This window comes from Atractosteus spatula, chromosome 15, assembly GCF_055471065.1.
Source record: "Atractosteus spatula isolate fAtrSpa1 chromosome 15, fAtrSpa1.hap1, whole genome shotgun sequence".
NCBI classification, from domain to species: domain Eukaryota; kingdom Metazoa; phylum Chordata; class Actinopteri; order Semionotiformes; family Lepisosteidae; genus Atractosteus; species Atractosteus spatula.
The window spans coordinates 18990470-19012007 of record NC_142720.1 but is presented as its reverse complement, the minus strand read 5'-3'; the positions used below and the strand labels follow the sequence as shown (position 1 = coordinate 19012007).

At 37.8% G+C, this 21538-nt stretch overlaps 1 protein-coding gene across 2 annotated transcripts in view; it reads left to right on the top strand.

Annotated features, from left to right (window-relative positions):
• Positions 1–21538, top strand: part of pde10a (phosphodiesterase 10A) — a 63220-nt gene that overhangs the window by 18833 nt on the left and 22849 nt on the right. For both annotated transcript variants that reach the window (XM_088934247.1, XM_088934249.1), the window contains exons 2-3: positions 4319–4447; positions 21420–21448. In XM_088934247.1, the coding sequence (XP_088790373.1) occupies positions 4319–4447; positions 21420–21448 (158 nt within the window). The remainder of the gene's footprint in view (positions 1–4318; positions 4448–21419; positions 21449–21538) is intronic.

The following is a 21538-nucleotide window of genomic DNA, read 5'->3' as shown; positions in this document are numbered from 1 at the left end:
AAAGCAGGCCTGTATGGGTGAGTGGTAAAATGGAGCCTTTGCTGAAAAAAACTAATCATTTCTGAAATGTATTGCAGATGGGGCAGGAGGTTTTTATGGTCAGTGGAGTCAAAAATGGACCTTTCTGGTCTAAATGCAAAGCGTTCCGTGTGTTGCAAACCCAACACAGTGTCATCCTGTCAGCGCCATCTCTGCTGTAAAGCATGTTGGTACTGTATCAGCACCGTGCTATAGGGACGCTACTGATCAGCACTGGAGTTACAGGAGAATCTAAAACTGGTTCAAAAATTCCCAGTTTCTGCAAGACAATACTTGATAGACAAAGCTGAAACCACACTGTACTGGTCTGACAAGAAGAGCTTGAATGTCTTTGGGTGTCCCAGTGAAAGTCTTGACTTGAATCCAGTAGCAAATTTATGGTGAAGCTTGACCATCGCAGTCCCTGTACAATCCCCAAAGAACCCGTCTGGACTGGAGCACCTCTCCCAGGAAGAATGGGCCAAATACCACCATCCCATTGTGCAAAACTGGCAGATGCTTTACCAGAAACACTAAGAGTAATAATTGCTGCCACAGGTGCTTTCACCTACTAACTAGCTAAGAGGGCTGAATACTTACAGTATACATCAGTACATTTCGCTTTATATGAGTTCTTTGCAGGATCATTTGATATTGAACCTGTTTCACATATAATACTGTTCAGTTTAGTCATTTCATTTATGAATAAAAAAAGGTTAATAAGCAAATTACATATAAATATTATTTTTACAGTAACTAATAAAAATGCGTACAGTATTGGATGGGCTGAATACTTTTATAAGGCACTGTAAGTGGTGGTTGCAATGAGCTAATGGTAAAGTGTTTGGATGAACTGTGAACCCAAACTATTGCTCCAGGCAGCACAGTTTTCACAATGCACGTGTTTGAATATGCCAGTTAACATTTGCAAGCTTTCTGTTAATTGCGTTATATTTCATCATGATTACAGCAATGGGTACGTTGTGTCTGCACATTATGGCAGAACTTGGAGAACTTTGTTCCTGTATTTAAAATGGCAATGGTGCCAGTTCCATCTGTGTGCAGTTCATTCTGGGCAAGCTATACATCGCCTCCATTGAACCCAGTAATGACTGCTCAGCAATTTCTGGCTGCTTTCTGGAATCATTTTTGGATTCCCAGCACAACCACTGTTTGACATCCGTCTTGTGTGAAGCATGTGCATATGGCCCTCAGTGGGACATTTCCCCTGTCAGGGGGAGAGACCCAGGACATTCCTTCCTGCCCCGCAGTGCAGTGGGGACCGGACAAAGACCCTGTGTGTCTCATTCACAGGCCTTTGCCATTGCAGAAGATGGAGTTAGCCAGGGGGGTCTGAAATAGAATTAATAACCTATACTATATTAAAGAAAAAAATCCCATCTAATTAGTGCTGGGCACATGATTCTTGCTTCCTTCTTTCTAGTGGGATATTTCCTTGAAGTTCGGACAATGTAACCTCAGCACTGTAACCTATTAAAATGTCCATTCTTACATTTAAATATGAAATCTAGATTTTGTGGGTAATACCTAATATAGTTTTTTTTCCTGTAGAAGTACAGGGTTCTTCTTAGAAAGTTTAAGGTTTGAATTTCCATACCTTCTCTGCAATGCCTCCACCCTTCCCATCCATGTGAGTTTTATCCCCTGTGTGTGTAAAACAGCTGAACAGCTGGATGGCAGCTGTGCTACAGATGAGGCTGCAGAATCTCCTGTCAAGGCTGGATTGTGCTATAAAGCAGGGGTTCCCACCCCTGGTCTTAGGGACTCCCACACTTGCCTGTTCTCATTCCAGCTTAGCACTGTTACATGCTCGAATCCTTACGAAGCCCAATAGTAGAATTAAGCTGAATTCTTTGTTTTCAAATCTTAAACATGCTGAAAGTCGCCTTTTAACTGTTGCATTACGTACAGTAAGTAACTGGAAACCCTCCAACTTCAGTCAAGCACCTTGTTAATTCAGTTACGTAAAAAGCTCAGCTGGAATCCAAATGAGCAGGTGTGAGGATCCCCTGAATTATCAATAATAATGATGAGGCAGTTTTCATTGGTAGTATTTATGTGCTGAGCAGTAGAAGGATAGTGCAGATGCAGTCAAAATAATAAATTAATAAAATGACAATATTGGCATTAATTAGAAGAGTAATGGAAGTGAAGTGCAAACAGTGTAGTAGACAGATGTTGTGTATACAGTGCAGTAATTTACAAACCTTGTTGTTGTGTACACCTTTTGTACAGTGAATAAGTGCAATTAGCAAGTTACACTGCCAGTTCAACAATTAAAAGAATTCATGCAATACAGTGCAAGAGCTATTGAAGGATGTAGTTGAGGCTGTGATATAAACAGATGTCTTTAATCTTCATTTAAGTTTTAGCAGTAACTGAAGTAATGTTTTATACTTTATATAAAAAATATTATTTAAGTAAAAAAACTTGTACAGACCACACAAGCTGCATTAAGAACGTGCTTTACCATACTGACAGCTCTACAAATGATTGTTTGCAGAACAACAAGCATATTAAAGAGCTGCATTTATTAAGCTCTTAAGTATCTAATTGTCTGTTAAGCGCAATCAAGCTCAATTTTTTTTTTACCCACTGTCTCAGGCTGTTTTATTTTCTTTTGAATCATCATGATACAATAAATGAAATACTGCTTTCTAGATTGGAAAAAACGTCCCGTCATTATGAAAGATTGTGCATTGCATTCACTTAAAACAATCTTGCTTTCGTAGCTTTTTACCTTACAACATTTCTGTCTGTAACAGATTGGAATCATGCATTTTGTCTGGTTTGTAGTGTCATTGGCATCCCACTGTCCCGTTAATGCTGTGCCTGCATGGAATAGACATTTACTGCAGATACAGTCATCTTTACATTTTTACAAGCAAATAATCGATTATTGAAGGCTGGAGAAGCTAAAACATTTTGCTTTTTCCATACGGAAACTTTCTCACTTTGTTTTGCTGTCTGAATGAAGCTGTTTATTTACAGTTGAGTAGCTATATGATTATTTATGATGACTGCTAGGAAAAATGTAATTTACAATTACTACTCATAGCAGGTACCCATTATGACCTAAAGAAAAGGGTTTAAAGAAGTGACTCTTGTTTCTAGTAAAATTCATGACTTCCTGTTTCCTCGTATACCCGCTTCTGTGCTGATCCTGAGGTAGCACAGAAGGTTGATTTTTGCCAGCACTCTTTTAAGCAGTTGCATCAAGTTGTGTTTGTAAGCTACAGTACACAGCAATTGTTGTTAAAGCTAATACCCTGGCTTTTTTCAGGAAATAGCTAGATGAGATCCTTGGATCAATTTATCTACTAACTACCAACAGGGTTAGATGGACTGAATGGCTCCTCTTGTTCATAACCGTTCTTACGCTCTTGAGTAGTGTGACTGAAGAGACTGCTTGCATTTAAGTAGTTCAATCAAAGTTCAGGTGGGGAGCTGCATCAGCATGCGTAGGCTGCAAAGGAACAAGTAATAGGTTTATTCCATGCTGAAAAAAAGAAGAGAGGTGCTCACACCTGAAGAAGGCTCCACGGCCAAAACGTTGTGTTTTCTCTCTTTTTTTTCAGCAGGGAATAAACCTATTACTAGTTCAGTCAAATACTATCTAAGGCCGAGGGGAGGTGAAATTCTAATTGTGACCAAGCATTATCCTTCATGCCTTAAATTTTAAAGGGTTTTTTAGTGCATTGTTAAAGCTTTAAAACATGTTTATTATTTAGTATTTAATGTTGGTTGGATTATGTTTGAACAGTACCTTACAACTGTGACATTGTGAAGTGCAATAAAACAGTACCTTAAACACTGTCACCCAATAATATACAGCAGTCTCCTCTTAAAGTCTGCAGACTATCTCAGTTCAATTAAAGTGAAGTAAATATTTATACGCTACCCTGAAATAACAGGCCTTTTTTTATAGGTAGACAAATCTTTCAGTACAAGCTGTGAAATGGAACTATCAATCTGTAGACGTTTGCTGTGGTACAAAACTAAAAAAAAAATGTACTACTACCACTCATTACAAAGTTTGGATTTGCTTGAATAGAACATATAGCTGTAAAGTGTCCAAATATTATATTTTCAGCTGGGTGATGGTGCCTTTTTTTCCACACTTGCATAATTTTTGCATATACTCTATGTAGTGTGCTTATGGATCTGGTTTGTCTGTACAAATTGTCCTGCAGAAAGTGGACACTCCAATAATTGAATGCAAGAAATGCAAGAAAAAAAAAACCTTTTACAATGCTAACTCTTCTGTTTTCCATTTCAGGTCTGACCGATGAAAAAGTAAAGGCCTACCTTTCCCTTCACCCCCAAGTTTTAGATGAGTTTGTGTCTGATAGCGTGAGCACAGAAACAGTGGACAAATGGCTGAAGAGAAAGAACAGCAGACAGGAAGGTAAGAGTGTGGATTGGTGGAGATGAAATGGGGTTATATGCAGCATGAAGTCGCCGAAGAGGCCTTGTCATGTTGTGGCATGATGCTTTCATTATGTCAGGAAATTAGTACATCTAGTACAACTAGTACTAATACTAACACACAATTGGATGGTGGTGAGAGGGATCTCATCAGTCTCAGGGGATATGGCATCATCGTCATTATACAGTATGTGCCAGGCTAAGCATGGTAGTATGACAGTAAGCATAGATGCCTCACAACTGGCCTGGGCTTCCTTCTGTCTTGAGTTTGCATGTTCTTCTTTGGCTGTGTGGGTTTTTGTTGGGTGCTTTGGTTTCCTGCCACAGTCCAAAGATAATGCTGTTGATGTAAATTGGGATCTCTAAACTGTTGTTTGTATGTGTGTGCATGTACCTTGTGACTATATTGGATTAAGGGGTTATGGAAAATAGTTGAATTTTCAACTAATTTCAACTTTGGACAGATGTTAGTGGTTTTGACATCTTTCTGCACGCTTTGGGTGGCAATCATTCATGAAGCTCTGACTGAGGGCCGGCATGCTGCAGCCAGCATCATTGCATTTACCCCTTGCATCTCATCTCAGCAGTCCATTTCATTTATACTGAACAGGGGATGAAGAGCAACATAGAGAAATCAAAGCGGCTGTATAAATTGACTTAGTACAAGAAATGAAAACTTCACAATTATTCATGAATTAAGTTTTTGTGATTTTCGTATTTATTTTGGTGCTGTCATTTTTTAAATTTTGATAACGTTTGTCTTTTTTTCCCCACACACACACATTTGACAAATAATAGCCGGGTGTTAAGAGGAAGGAAACAAAACTCTGAAACGAGCAGTTAACCGAAACGTAAGCATTACCTGTACAACACTGTTGGCAGGGACACGCTCCTTCAATCTACAATTAAAATCTCTTGTTCCACTAGGAACAGTTTTCCCCTGAGGTAGTTTACCTAAAAGAAGTGGGCCAGGAAATTTATTTTAATGCTTTTCTGTCTATTTTTAAACTTTTTTCCACTTAATTTATGCATCTGCTTTTACAGTTTACCTCACTAAATAACTATGCAACATGGTATCCAGCAGTAACAAAATGCTTGGATGGAGCCTGATTTTTACAGCTTGTTAAATGTGTTTGTATTGGTTGGAGTCTCTGTATTCTCTCAAAGGCAGAAAACTGCAACATGGATAACAGACCTACCACAAGTCTGCATCCATCATGTGGTTTTGTTCCTGGCTCGGGGCTGTGTGTTTAAGTTTCTGACGTCAGCGTGGACTCCAGGGGAATCTTGGGGGGCAGCATTCTGGATGCCTTTTCTAACTGAATGCTGTGTCTACTCTGAGCTCAGTTATTTGGGTTTTGGAGTGTAATTTGAAAGTCTACAGTAATTAACTGCTAGCTTTCTGCAAAATATCAGCTTGTTTTAGCATTTTTGTATTAAATTCCATGGATATTAATAACCTCTAACAAATTCAAATGCCATTTCTCCAAAAACGATTTTTACTTTTCTCATTTAAGGTGTTGTTGACTGTACAGTTTTTCTCCTTTTTTTCACTGGTCTCATTTTTCCACAGACAGGGCCTGCCTTAGAATTGCATCCATTTCTCGCCAGCATTCGTTTTATCAAACATAGTAGTCCTGACGCTAGCAGTTAGTATAATGAGTGAAATTATATATAATTTGTCAGCAACAAAATGTTGAAGCATTGCTCGGAAGTTGTGGAAAGCATTGCTGTAGGAATGTCTCAATGGTCATTGTAACTGAGAGAGGGTCTTGACAAACTATGTATTTTGGTTTACAAACAAAAGTAATAAAATAATACTTGGAATCAGTCTGTCCCTTCGTGTAGATGACTTTCGGTCACTGGCTATTCTGCACAGAGATATAAATAATATGATACATTTAAAAAGAAAGGTGACAATAAAAGAATATTACCTCATCTGAGAGCTGACATAAGAGTAGAGGTCTCCTAGTCTCCTCTCAGTAAATGTACTTTATTGCATTTGCTTACGTATTGTATATCAGTTAATGCACAAGAAATGTTTCTCAGAAATTTCTTCCATTTGACTATTTCCTAATGCAGTTTACATTGACCATCTCAATATAAAAACTGCTTTTTGAAAAATATGAAATGGAAAATGTGTTGTTAGCCTAACATTATTGTGTTTGCACAGGCAGCATCCATTTTTCTGAATATCACTTTATGAGTGTTTTTTAGGGGCATGAATAATGTTTACACAGAATACTTAGTGTAATGATTTGGGCTGTGTGAAAAAAAACAATTTATCATTAGGATTGTTTATACATGTGCTTATTTCAACATTACGTTGTCATTTGCAATAGGAGTTTATTTACAGGATTTTGTTGTCAAAATAGATATGTTCTTCTTCGTTGGCTGTTAATGATAATTATTCAAATATTCCAAATGCTTTTAGATTCTCACCTCTGTCTAAGTAACTTTTGCAAATCTCTCTACGACATAACATTTGTACTGTACCCATGCACAGTGAAGGAGAGATGAATTCCTTGCATTTATATTGTTCTTCCCTGCAAAAAGTATTATACATATGGAAGGGGACCAACTTATTCATCACTGAAGAGTAACACCCAGCTGGGTGATGTGTGGCAGACCCAGGGGTGTAAAGAGACAGAAAAGTACCACGCCAATGGAATTTAGGAGGGACCCTTTGGCTAACACTCCTGCTCTTTTAAACAGTGCCTTAGGTTTTTCATCACCTTTGGTTCAATCTTTCATATGAAGGTCATCACGATGTCCCCAGCCGCCATACTGCCATATTGTTTTGGGAAAGTGTCGCCCAAAGGGAGGAGTGCCACTTAATGATCTACTGGTTTTGAGGCTGGTCTCTACTGAGGTCACCACAGACCCACTGGTGCTCAGGAAGCTGCAAGGGCAGTTGTTCCACTGGAAGCTAAGGAAACACTGGCTACTTCCAGTCCTACCATCAGGAGTGCAGATCTGCTTGTGATTTGTCACCAGGAGATTCCCTTTCGTAGTTCGCTAGTGACATGAATTGGGATGTCTGGCACATTAAGCTCAAACTGCTTTAGGTACGAGCAAGATCTTTTTAATTTTGGAGCCACTCGTCTCGCCCCCACGTACGAACATAATTCTGGGATTTTTGGGATTCTGTAACGTTGGCTATACAGATACATATTTAGTGTGGTCCCTTAGATGCAAGGCTTTTCGGTTTCTGCAAGAAAAGGTTGGGGACTGATGGCAAAAAAGCTTTACTACAAATTTGGGTGCTTAGTTTATGTATGTTAGCATATGTAATGTAATATAAAATAGATGAAATGTATTTTTATGGGATATTTTAGGCTTTCAGGTCACTACTTCCAGTCACATTGGATAAGATTGTCTTGCACTTTACATTGACATTGACCTTTTTTAAATTGTATAATGTTAGCATGCCCAGAGGGGGTTGGGCAGCCAGTTCACCTTGGACCCCTAAAGGTTGTTTTTCTCCTTAATAAGGAGTTTTTGGTTCCTTACCTCCATTGTCTTCTGGTCTTTTCTGTTCTGTATTCACAATATGTATGGTCACTTGCTTTGTTAAGTGCCTTGGGGCAACCTTGTTGTGAAAAGTGCTATATAAAAATACATTGAATAGACGAATGAATGGGCTGTCCCACTGGTAAGCAGTAAACGCAAGCAGGGATGTTCAAGCTATATGAGTGAATGATAGTAGAAATCTGCTAATAAAAAACTGTGAAGGCAGATGTCTGAAAATTGCAATCAGAATCAGAGCTAAAGTAGCAAAGACCTCTTTAAAGGGGAAATGTACATATATTCTATCTCTGTAATATGTACTATATGAAAGAATTTGTAATGAGCTCTGACACAAGTCTTGTAGTCTTTAGACTACAGTAATTGCACAGAATGATTCTGAGGAAAAAAATCCTTAGCTCCCTTTATTGCTAGTGGTCACTGCTGTCTTGAAAGGAGGTGCTCCCACTTCGTGGAAAGCAGATGTTAGTGAAATAATCGGAGTAACAGCACCCTGATCTGGCATGGTCTCAAGAGAAATTTCCCATAGCTGAAGCGCAGGACACTAGACTGCTCCAGGACGTCAGTGTGAGGCTCAAGCTGACGGCCTCCTTCAAAGCATTTTTGTCCTCAAAGGACTGGAGCTGAAGTGTACATGCTGATCCCAAGGCAAGGCTTGATAGAAAAAGAAGATTGTAAAAAAAGGGAAATGCACACAACCAGATAGGAAAGGAGGAAAAAAGGGGATAACAGGAAAGAGTGGATAATATAGAATGGCCGTTAGGAGCTCCGGTATGTGCTCTATCAAACTCATAGCACATGCTAGTGCGTGGTGTTTTGCTTAGATGCAGTTTACAAAATCCAATGGGTGCAAAACTGGAACTCTGGGGGAAGAATAAAATGAAATCTACAACTAACGAATACAAAGACAAAAAAAAACATTACTTGTAGAGATGCTTTTCTGGTTAATATATTTGAAAGGAAATGTTAAATGATGCTGGGATATGTGGATCATGGACCAGATATTTTAATCACCCACACCTTTTAGGAATCTGCTATACCCAGCAGAGACTGGGCTGGGGAAAAAAGGAAATGGCAGTGTTTTATACGTGGCAATATTCCAACAATAATGTGAATTTTAGGAATCAGTCTTGTCCTTTAGCATAGCCGATCCATCAAATTCTGTATTGTTCAGCAATAACCTCAACTCTAAAACATAAGTGAACCCCACATCTGTATTTATTCAAGATATAAACTTAAATGTTTTTGGCAGCCTTTCGTTCTCAATGTCTGTGGTTGTAGATATCCTCTTTCGTTTTATTAAAGATTTCAAGAAACACTATTTCTTCTCCAATTCAGCGAACATGCTCAGTTCTGTGTTTTCATGTTGGCTGTCTACAGTGAGTAAAAAACAGGCACGTAAATGTGCAAGAATTGCAGTTTTATAGAGAATTGGTAACATTTATACAGTCTAATTTAGACCTTGAGATATAGACTGCTTTATAAATGCAATGTAGTTTATAATGTAGTGATATAGAAATTTTGCTGTTAGATAAACAACATGTTGTGATATTTGGTATAAATCAAATTCCTTTAAATGAAAAAAAAAACAACACAGGGCTATTTTAGCTTGTGCTACTGAATCCATAAACTCACTGTCCTGAGCTTTATGTTGGTGGTTTATGTTCACACCTCCTTGTTCTAATGTTAATCATGAATGTGAGCTGCATGGCAGCAGCCAGTAGCAGGAAGATGTATAGATTGTTGGGTGTTAAGAGGTATGGGAAAACTAACTATTTCAATAGCAATAAAGTTATCTTTTAATTCCTCCACATGGGAAGAAGAACTGGCACACATTTCTGGAAAGCTGACAAAACAAACAAATCATTGCATAAGGAGGCATTGTTGAGCTGCATCCAGCACAGCAAAAACCCGAGCAGGAAACAAGAACAGCCAACCAGCCATCCCTAGAAATGTAGCAGGCTCCCACCCACATACAGGTCAGAAGAGAGGCAGTGTACTGGAAATGTATTAATGTGTGCAGGACGCAGTCTTTTGCTGACTGTCCAATGCACTCTGTCTACAGCCACCAGCAATTGATGTTTAAGCGTTAGTATCAGAAGTTGTAACCTTCGCTGTTCAGTATCTGTCTACTCTTTCCCATGTGTACATATTCAAGGACATTTACAATTTTAGCCTTAGATATTCATAATAGAAGGTGGACTGTTTTTGGCAAGTTTAAATTTCCAGCTAGAGTAGTCTTGGCAGTGGCCTTTGCAGAACCTTGTTTTTCAATAAGATGTATTGTAATCAATTATCAGTGTCCCTCTGCAAGCATCTGCCATGTTAGAGCTAATTCTTCATAGAACAGCATGCCCTGGAAAGATGGTCTTGCTAAAGGCAGTGTTGAACAGGCCAGAGATTACCTGTACAAAGAAACAGTACAGTAAATGAATTGAGTAAGTACAGTAAATGAATTAGACAGAGTATTTACTTCAAAAGGTTAGTCGATTATATATCCATTATCTTACTGAAATTATAAAAAAGTGTTTATTAGATTTCTCTTGCTGCTTTTTCCCCATTGAAGAATCTGCTCTGAGATTGTTCCATCTGGGAGTAAAGAGAAACATTCAGAGCATCAAAGCACTGAGCTCACGAAAGTGAACAAAACTGCCACTTGTGATCACCTAAAACAAAGTTTTACCAACAACAAAAGCAGCCATTATTCTTAATTAAAGTGCAGAGAGAAAAGTGAAGCTCTCTAAAGAAATAGTAATTAAAACGACATGGTTCTTAGTATGCCACAGATATCTCTTGAGTATTTCTTTTGCGTCACAGCTGCAGTATCTTTTAAACCCCTTTTCCTGTAGAGCACCAAGATCAGCTCAGACTGTTTATACTGTTTTTCTTTGAGTTCTTCCTTTCATTTTTTTGATATTTTATTTTTCTTCATGTTTTGTGCGTTACTTTATCCAGTTTCTTTATTCAAAGGTATAACCTTAAAATGCAACAAAGAAGTAAAATGTGGTTAGGTCTGATGTGTTCAGTTGTTCATTTAAGAGAAAGCTCCAGGATTTGAATGGGGTTTTCAGTGAGTACTAATTTTGCCGTATGTTTTGTCATTTTAATTTGATAACAGTTAAGCCTTAAAACCCCCAGATCTTCTTTTTATCTCTGTAAATTACTTGTACAATCACTGTATGTTCCAAAAAACTATAAGCAAGTTATTTGCTTTGGTGATGAAACTTGCAAAACCTGTGTGCCAGTTTGATTTTGCAGCACTATCAACTTTTCACTATTTTCGTGATTTAATGGTGAGGAGTCAAATGGTTTTGAAAAAGGTGCCATTAAGGTTCTGAAACAGTGAAAACCTATTTCCCTACAAGTTTTCATATAAGAGGGTAGATTGTTTAAAATGTATTACTAGTGGAGTTTGGTCCAGAATTATATAACAGAATTGTGGACTTGGTGTGTATGCAGATAGAACTATAAAAATGATTGGTACAAATGTGTCAAGCTGTAAATGTAAAGAAGTGTCTTAAATTGCATGTAAGTAAAACCTAGTATTTCAATATAGATCTCAGAAATCTGTGCTGAATTGTGAAGATTTCCCACTTAAAAACAAACATCTCTCAACCCTTTCAAAGTCCACAGTAGCAGATTGTAAAATCTCTGTACTGCACTAACGTTAAGTAACAAGTTGGAGTTACACAAAACTTGTTGCATGAAAATATTTTCACAGACTCGGGAAATAAGCAATGAGAAAAAAGTTTTTTTTCCTGAACAGGTTTCCAAGATTTCCTTTTAATAATCTAGAATTCATCTCTTACTTCTTTAAATTTACGACTGTTTTAAAGTTAGTATCAATTATAGTGCAAGAAAGTACAAGAATGTACAAGAATTTCCATCTTAAAAAGTAAAAACCTGAAAAAAGTCGTAGTATCTTTGCACATTAACATTCCATTATTGATTTAATCTTTCACAAATGTAGAAATAGGACAATTATAACAGTAATAAATCAGAAATCCTTAGCTGTCAACCATTTCTTTTAATTCTAAACCAAAGAATAACCCTTTTATTGATTATATAAAAGTAATCAAAACCCCAGATCTTTGGATTTGGTCATGTGTTTTCTTTACAAAAGTAAATCCTATGATTTTTTTATAAACTCAAATGCTGGTATGAAGCAGAAACTCTGCAGTTAATCTGTAAACACCGTATCGCCTCTGGTATACAAGACAGTCTTTTCTATGCTACACCTAAATGCATAAATAGAAAAAAAAGGTAAAAGGGAGTTTTAGTATTAAAGGTCTTAGGTTAAATAGACAATTCTTGCTGTCCTTTTTTAGCCATTTGTAAACTTGCACACCATAGGAAATTAATGTGGCAGGAAATTGCACTGATGCGGGCGGGGTATAGGAAATTAGCTGGGACATCAGAGTGCAGTGTTTTGAAAGGATGAATAAACACTGTGGATGTATTTCAAGGGATTTTCTTCTGTGGAATTGGTTTAAAAGCGATGCTGGTTATTAAAGTTCTTAACGCTGTGGTTAAGTCTCCTCTATTAGCCTTTACCACAGTGAACACTACTGAAAGCACCTGAAGTCTCCCTGAGGACTTAAGTGTTCAGGCATGAGATTCTCTAGTTGCACAGCAGTCCGCAGTGCTAAGAGCCAAACACTTTCTTGTGAGCAGGCATGCCAAACAGATTGTGCAGCACAATACCCTTTACATCCCAGTAACCATCATGTGACCCTTGACTGGATTCGAGAAATCCAGTTTTCCTGGAAGCTCTCGCTGGTCATGTGATATAAGAACTGAAACAAGTTATATTGTGTGCTTGCACTATAGCCTTAGTGACCTACATGAAACCTCTTTGTATTTTTTTCACTAGATGCCCCTATCGCACATTACATAACACAAGGAATCTGTCTTAGAGTAACGCAAACAAAAAAGACAGACTCATCAAATATCCTTATTAATCCTGAACCCTAGGCTGAAGCGTTACTTCACTCAGAACTTCACACAAGCTTTGTTGTACTGGATTTTTTTAAATTTTATTTTTTTACCATTTTTATTAAGTAACTCATTATTTTTACTCTTTTATCCTGTGGCTTCTGAAATTGTAATTATGTATTCTGCCTGGCTTACTGTTTTGACTGTCCCAGGATAGATGGAATACAATACAAAAATGCACTCTAGAGATGTAAGATGTCACAGTGCCAGTTCAGTGAGGTTTTAATGTGAGTTTGTTTAACAGACAGGCCTTCCCAGAGAGTACAGAAAAACATACTCTAAATACAATCACTTTACAGGGCTCTTTATAATGCATATACAGCCCTGGTCAAACTCTTGTGTTACCATAAATGTCAAGGCAAACACAGAACATGTATGAAACCACAGAATCTAAGGGCATGCATGGTATAGGAATACTTGATGTAAGCACCAATCACAGTATGCATTTTCTGATGTTCAGATGTCCCAGAATATCCAGAGCTAGTCTGCTCAAACTAGGGTTAAACAACAGGTCTGCTGCCTCAGTTCTTAGCATAAAAAAATAAACTCTACACCCTTGTCAGTCAAACCAGTGGCTTCTGGGAAAGCTTAGAAATCATAACAGTGGGCTTTGGTATCCTAGTAAGGACAAGAGGAAGCCATTTCTGATGATGACTGAATCACTGAATCAACTTTAGGGAAGACTGGTGCATACTTTCCAAAGACTGAAATCCAAGGAATTAAATTTTGAATTTGAATTAGTTGTTCACTTAATTGAACCTGGTGAAATGTAGCCTTCCAGACCCGGGAGTAGATTTTAGGGCTCTAAGGTGAGTCTACTGTCTAACGTCAGCAGTATTATCTCTACTAACTGGCTACCTTTGCCGTTTTAAGAAGTGTTATTTTAAATAGTTCTTCTTTCTTGCAGTGAAGTTAAAGAAATGCAGCCAATAGTTAATATATTTCAAGAGTTTAGGATGTGATAGAAATTGTGAGCTTTGTGGGAATAACTGCAAAGAAACACAACAGATGGATTCTGAGAACTTTCAGATTTAAGAAAGATGTCAAAAGGATGAACCACATAAATCAAAACAGGTGGAAAGTAGTTTATTTAAATATGATTAAATGAGGCTTCTGTTCTTATGTGTTAGGAGCATCAAAAGATACTTATCACTTATAACTTAACAAATTAACAATGTTATTGTCGGGCAAGCTTTTATGGTCAGGTGTGCTGACAGTTTACCTATGTCAAGGTTGTTCAATAAAATGTTTACGCTGATTAACAATGTTCACCAACATTTGATCAACAGGGGATCTACTGTGAAACTAACAGGTTAGTAGTCTGTGTGGCTTCCAATGGAAGCAGTACAGGAAGATGGAAATACACCAGTTTGAAGATGCCTTTCTTGTGCGATATTGCCCCATTTTTCTTGTAGAACATGGATAAGCATGTGCCTGTTGCATGCATACACTCAGTGGAGCTTACATGTTGTGAGCAGGTCTTCCAAATGTTTTATAAGTTTGGGATAAAGAACTTACCAAGTGCTCTTTTCAAATGCATCCTATTTGTAAATTGGATAATTTGGATAAATTAGTCGATTTGTTCCAGATTGTGCATTTTTGTATACACATTTATATACTAAAGCTTAGAAGCCAGTTTTGCCTTAGTAATTCTATTGCCATAAAAAAGACAAATGAAAGGTACATTAGTGAATGGAGGTTTAAGAATGGCCATAAATAGAATGCCGTCTAAGATCTAGATTAACACTTCAGGCAGTGTAGCGGTGAACAGATCCATGCCTGTGTGTTTAGGTGGATTGAAGTTTCACAAGGGCTGAGACAGCCATCTAGTAAGGTCTTATATTGTTCAAGTCAAGGTTTATTCCGTGCTGAAAAGAGACGAAAAGAAACGTAATGTTTCGGCTGTGGAGCCTGTTTCAGGTGAAGAAGAAGACTCCACAGCTGAAACGTTGTTTCTTTTCTTCTCTTTTCAGCATGGAATAAACCTTTACTTGTTCCTTTGCGGCCTAGGCATGCTGATGCAGCGACCTACTGGAACTTCTTATACTGTTCTTCGGCTCCAGCTTTGGTGCATATCGCAGACATCTGCTTCAGATGGCTGATTTCTCGAACCAACTGGAAGGAAATTGTAGTTTTCAAATCTGGACAGACTTCAGTGAAGGTTTAATGTCTGAAGCTGTGGATCGTGTGAGTGACCAGGCACTGGGTCCTCTTTCAGGAGGTGTCTTCCTTGCTGTGAGAGGTGGAGGTCCTGTGAGAGTCTCACTCAGAGGAATGGCTAATTAATGGTATCAGCTCTGCTGACGTGAGTGGGTTACTCTCTTGGGTTATCAATTCTGTTTACGCCACGTGAGAAATGATTAGAAGTTAACTCATGTCCCAAACCCACCACTTTTAATGCCCCAAAGTAAAGCCATTGGCCCGCTTCACACTAGAAGCCAAGGAATGAATAATACAATAATTATGTTTGCTCATAATAACCTACCTTCTAATGAACGCACCTGGGCTGACCTGAAATAAAAAATGATTGGACGTTTACTTTGAGTACGTAAGTTCTTTATTGATCACGTGTGTCTTGAATGAGCAACTACTGCTGTTCGTTCATTATTTTCAAGAAGGGTGTATCATTGATTCATTAATTCATAGCAGTGACTTTGGACCTTCATTAAGAATAAAGCGAAAGAATTCACAGAGTTCTTTAGGTTTTTGCAGATATATAAAGTATTTATATTGCTGCTTATGTAAATAGAGGACATTTAGGTTTTTTGGCATACTGTACATGTTTCAGGAAATGTTGATTAGGGAGAGGCAAATACAGATGTCTCCAAGAAAGATTGAACTATGATTTGATATATTCAATGAAAGTTGTGGAGATTGTGAAATTTAATTAAAACAATCCATCAATTCTGTTGCTTTATAGAAGCAATGCAAAGCACATTTTTCTCATAATGTAATTTTTTCACAGACAAAATGGAGAGCATAGAGAACTTCTTTGTGAAACACTTTTGACACACTGTTAAACAGTTAAACAGGTGTTTTGTGTAATTTGTCATTTAAAGATCAAACCCTTTCAAGGTTTTTGAAGACCTTCAGCTCTTTAAGACCAGAGACCAGTTTGTTTAAACAGATCATTGACTAAGTGTTGCTAATCTTTTAAAAATTGTGTCTCAGGGTGCCCTATAGGACAAACTGGATTGGAACTCTGCATGGTCAGGTTGGGAGACCTAAGATAATGATCACCATCACATCTTCATGTACTGTGTGTTGTTTTCTGACAAGGACAACATTTATTTTTACTAGCGAATAAAAACCTCCACCATTCTCTCTGCCACCATGTCTGCTACCCTCTGATTTACAGAAGATGACGATTTTATTTTATTATTTCTTATCAAGATATCATTATCAAGAAGTATATACGTATACTTCTTATTATCCAATATATTACCCTTGAACGGTCATTGAGTATTCAGGTAATTGTCCTACTCATGTAGAGAGCCATAGTCATTCTCCTGATGCGCATATTATTTCATCCTGACATTACTTCCCGTAGCCATTGTGGTCTGAAAACAATTACAGACATGGATCAGACATGGTGTTATGGGCCTGGGATGGTGTGATAACTTTCTGCCTTGTTTGTGCCTCACAGAACTAGTATCTTGGTTTCTCTGGACTGATCTGCTAATTGTAGAATAACATCTCATTCTATGGGCAACTTCTCTTGTAGACTGTGTGCTTTTAATTGAACCTATAGCAACAGGTGATCTTCATTACTCAAGTTGTGCTGCTGTTCTTGAATTAATTAAAATCACACAGTCTTAAGTGGCTCTTTATACATATTCTTGATCAACTATTATTTGTCAATTTTAACTGAAATGAAATGGTGAACATTGTACAATTAGATTTTTGTGAAATCATATAACTTGAACTCAGTATTGTATTATTTTAAAGGCCAATGCTACACAAAAAGTCAAGACATTACTTTGCTATTTAAATTGCAAGTGAAATTATGCATTGTAGGTACCCAGTGCTCTCTTAGTGCATCAGTATGTCTTGCGTTTTACTATACTTTCCCTGTTGTAATACCTTGTTTTAATTTCCCAGTTGTAAAGAATAATGGAACAATATTTCTCAATACTTTATGCAGAAGTGGACTTATTTCATGTAATTAAATTCTAGTTTCCACCCAGTGTTCCTACAATATAAGTTTTTCTTTTCCTGTGACTAATCTTGTCATTATTTAAAATGTTCTCTAAAATGGTGGCCTGCAGCTTCTTTTACCATATTTCCTGAGAAAAGGGGGCTGAGTGCTTGCTTTCTTCTTTTTTAAACCCCTTTGTGTAAAAGCAGCTCTGATCTTGGTTTGCTATAAAGCAGCTGATGCTGTTTATCAGTGAATTTGGAAGTTGGCCATGGCTACACAAAGATGTTGTTGTGTAAGTGATCACATATACTTCAGTGATAAAAGACAACTTCTTACCTGCAGGCTGCGGCAGAAAGCTGTAACATCACATGATCAGAGGCTATGATACTTCTTGTTCCACCTTGAGGGTCACGTGGCCAGGGGTGGAGAATTCTTTAGTCATTAGGAGTATCAGTGGCTGAAGGACCCTTGAGCACAAGAATCCTCACTCATATTGCTGAGTCACTCTTGTTCAGGCGATATTGATTCAGCATCATGTATATTTAATGTGATGTCCCTTGGACTCAATTGATTGAATGTGCTGCCAGAAGCCCTTTTTGATCTTTATAGTGACGCAAGTAAAGGTTCTATATCTCATCTTTTACTACAGTTGTTGACATACTTCAATATTCTAAAGCATGATGTTGCATATTATGAGCGGTATAAAAGTTTATTAATACTTTGTTTTATCACCCCATTATTCATTTCCATTTGGGATATATTTAATGTCTTTTTAGAGGGCAATGCATTAAGTTTGTGATGTATACATGCATAAGCCATTTACTGTAACAGTTATGGGTTAATATTGGAAGTGCAACCACAATGGAAAAAACCCTCTAATGGAATGGGAATGGTAAATTAAACTTAGCGATGGAAATACTGAGCAAAAGGAATGAGAAACCCTGAAATAATGATACAGGAAGGTACTGGGTTCAGTCTGGAAATAGTCTTAGATGATCCATTGATTTTGTCTTTCTAGGCTGTTCAATGTTTATTATCCCTTTGTATTTACTGTATATGCATGACCTAAATACCTTTTTGTTACTCCACTTTATTAATTGTAACAATACTAACTGTAATCCTAGTGTTTGGATTCCATTTCTGTCTTGTGGGTTGTGAATATACTGTATCCTTGCCATATATGTGACACAGGTGACTTTAAGGTTAATGGCTAAGAGGTATAATATATTATACCATAAAGAAGTCTTGTTTGTTTTCATCAGTTGGCAGTATGTATTCTAGGAACATGTTATCTGGTTTTCCATTCTTTCTGATAAGTTTGTCATTTTAACAAGCATGGGGCACAAGCCCCATGGTGGTGCAGCGGTTAGTTAGCATTGCTCTCTTGCCACGCTGGGGCCCTGGGTTCAATTTCTAGGGTGCTGTCTGCTTGGAGTTTGTGTGGGTTTTCTCCAGGTTCTCTGTTTTCCTCCCACAGTCCAAAGACGTACTGGTAGGCATAATTGGATTCTGGAAACAAATGGCCCTGGAGTGAGTGTGTGCATCTGTGTTTGAATCTGTCTGCCCCACAGTGGACTGGCGTCCCATCCAGGGTATATCCCGCTTCGTGCCCATGGCTTGCTGTGATAGGCTCCAGCTCCCCCGCGAACCATTATTGGATAAGAGGTTAGAAAAAGGATGGGACAGCTTTATATTGTTAGACATGTTCAGATGACTTATGAGATGCTTTTCCAATGATGATCTTAAGCAGGGACCTTTTGAACCACAAGGCTCTTAAGATGTGCAAAAGAAAACATTACTAAAGCATGTCCGAGTGACCAGTTGTGATCAATTGCCCCTGAAGACAAGTGCTTTCAGTTGTTTATTTGTAAGGGTAATCGCGGCTTCCTCTTTTTTCCTTTTCTGTGCTAGTGTTTTTAGCATGCTGTAATACCTCCGTGGATCATAGACATTCCTATCTTTGACTTCTGCTGACGTCATTGTGTTAACTTGGCAGTGAGGGTCTGCTTCAAAATAGCTCCTTCGGCTAAGTTTGGAAATTCACCATGCACCCCGAAAGAATGTGTAAAATAAACAAATGCTGGAATACTACTTTCATTTCACATGGTCTAGTACATATTGTATATTTATATTTCAGGAGAAGCCTTGCATTTTTATTTTTTTGCTTGAGTTCTTTTTTTTTTTACTGGGTTTTCATTCAGTGCATATTGTAACTGCTGCTGTCACAAAATTAGGACTGTAAATAAGCTCTTCTACCACATCGTATTTCAATTCAATTCAAGTTATTTTTATATAGCGCCTTTCACAACAAGGTTGCCCCAAGGCGCTTAACAATGCAATTGATGATACATTTTGTCAATACAGAACAGAAGACCAGAAGACAACGGAGGAGAGGAACCAAAAACTCCTTAGTAAGGAGAAAAAACACCTCTAGGGGTCCAAGGTCAACTGGTTGCCCAACCCCTTTGGGCCTGCTAACATTATATAATTTAAAAAAGGAAACGATGAGGGTATTAATATTTCTCAAAAGGTGTAATGTGGGGGCTACCCAGTCATTCAGAGCTCAGGCTTAGCCCAGATGCCACTAGTTCAAGTCTAGTAGTGGTTTACATTAGACAAGTTGGAGTGAGCACCCTATGAACTGCCTGGTTCCCAGGAGCTTTCTGTGTTTCCTGGATTAATGCCACTGTCCTGCAGGATTCCCAGTGAGAAAGCCGTGAATGGTTGTGCTAGGTTAAGGTTCGTGATGGTCTGTCTTGTATCCTGTTGAGCATATGAGTGTGGTAGTGGGGTGCCGAGTTGTCAGTTCTAGATGGGAGGAGTAAAACATAAATTTGTCTGTTTTTCATTTATACATCCATTTAATGATTGCAAAACCTGTTTTCTAATCAGTAACAAGTTGTTTAAAAGCTATTTTTGCTTTACAGTCAAGCAATTTGTATTTGTGATCATGAGGTTAGTGATAAGTAATTAATGAATGATAAGTACAATATAATACACATGGAATTACACAGAAATTACACAGAAATAATATATATTTGGGCATATGTGAACAACAATAAGGAATGGGAGACGTTCACTTTAAGTATGTAAAACCTGTCATTTGTTTGCATGTCCCTTTGAAGCAGTGTCAGCATGAAGACTGCAACTTATTGACATCATTAAAAAATTGTAGGATCATTTATCCTGTATGCAAAATGTGTGCTTATTTGGATTTAAATCCATGGAGATTGATATGGACATTTTCATATTTTCCCATTTACTCTCCTGATGCATTGGCTACATAGTGAAATGCTGTCCAAATAAGTATGGAAGGATTTTCTTTTGCATAAGAAGACAAAATGTACTAGTTATGTAATGTGCATTTCACAGTAAAAGCAGTTCCTGTAAGAAAAGTAATCCTGATCACATATTTACAAAATAATATTCATTCAGGTTACTGTACCAGTCTTTGAAATACTATTTTGGAGATGCAGTGCACCTTTGTATATGTCAGTTACATCTCGTTTCAACAATGTGGAGTGGTTAGGGCTCTAGCACTGGAGGGTTGTGGGTTCGAATTCCAGGTGGGGTTCTACTGTTGGACCCCTGTATAAACTACTAGCTGTATAAAAAATTAAGCACGTTTTATCCTGCGTTACTATATGTCAGAATTTATGCCCATTAACTTGTGTGTTCTAAACAAAGTTGAGGTGTCTATAAATGAAAGTGCTGTCTAGTTTCTGTTACTGATAAGAAATCTATTGTTTCATGACGCATGACATCTGTGGTATGAGAAACTGTTTAAAAGGTTTTGATAACCTCACGTAACTAAAATACTGATATGATATCTTATTATTCACTTATTTGTACACATGTATCTTGTAATATTGTACACATACATGATCATTTACAGAATGTTTTAACAATTCAGCGGTTTCTTGTGGCTCATATTTAGGGGATTTTTACAAGGATCATTTGGAACAAAGTATTGCTTTTGAACTGGAGACACATGCACAACGGTCATTAGCTGCAAAAATCTGGCAGGTCACAATCAAGGCAGATTTCTCCCGCAGACTTTTATACTTTTCATTTGTGTTATTTTTTTCTTTCAAAGACGTCATCTGTGCAGCCACAGTGTTCTTGTGACAATTTACACTCATTTTTCTTTACTGTTATCGCATTTACGTCCTAGAGTGATCAAGAGCTACTCAGAAGGCCCTGCCTAAGTCCCTCAGGAAAGCCCCTTGTTGCTGCCATCGGGCGAACTGTCCCTGAGTGTGTAATTGTTTGCTTTGTTTCCTCACAGATGACTCCACAGTTAAGGAAGTCAGCAGGGTAAGTGTGACATCCTTTCTGGCCTCATGAAGCAGAGGGGCTGGGGCTCAGTGGAAATAGTTACATATGTCTCTTCCCCAGATTTGGTAG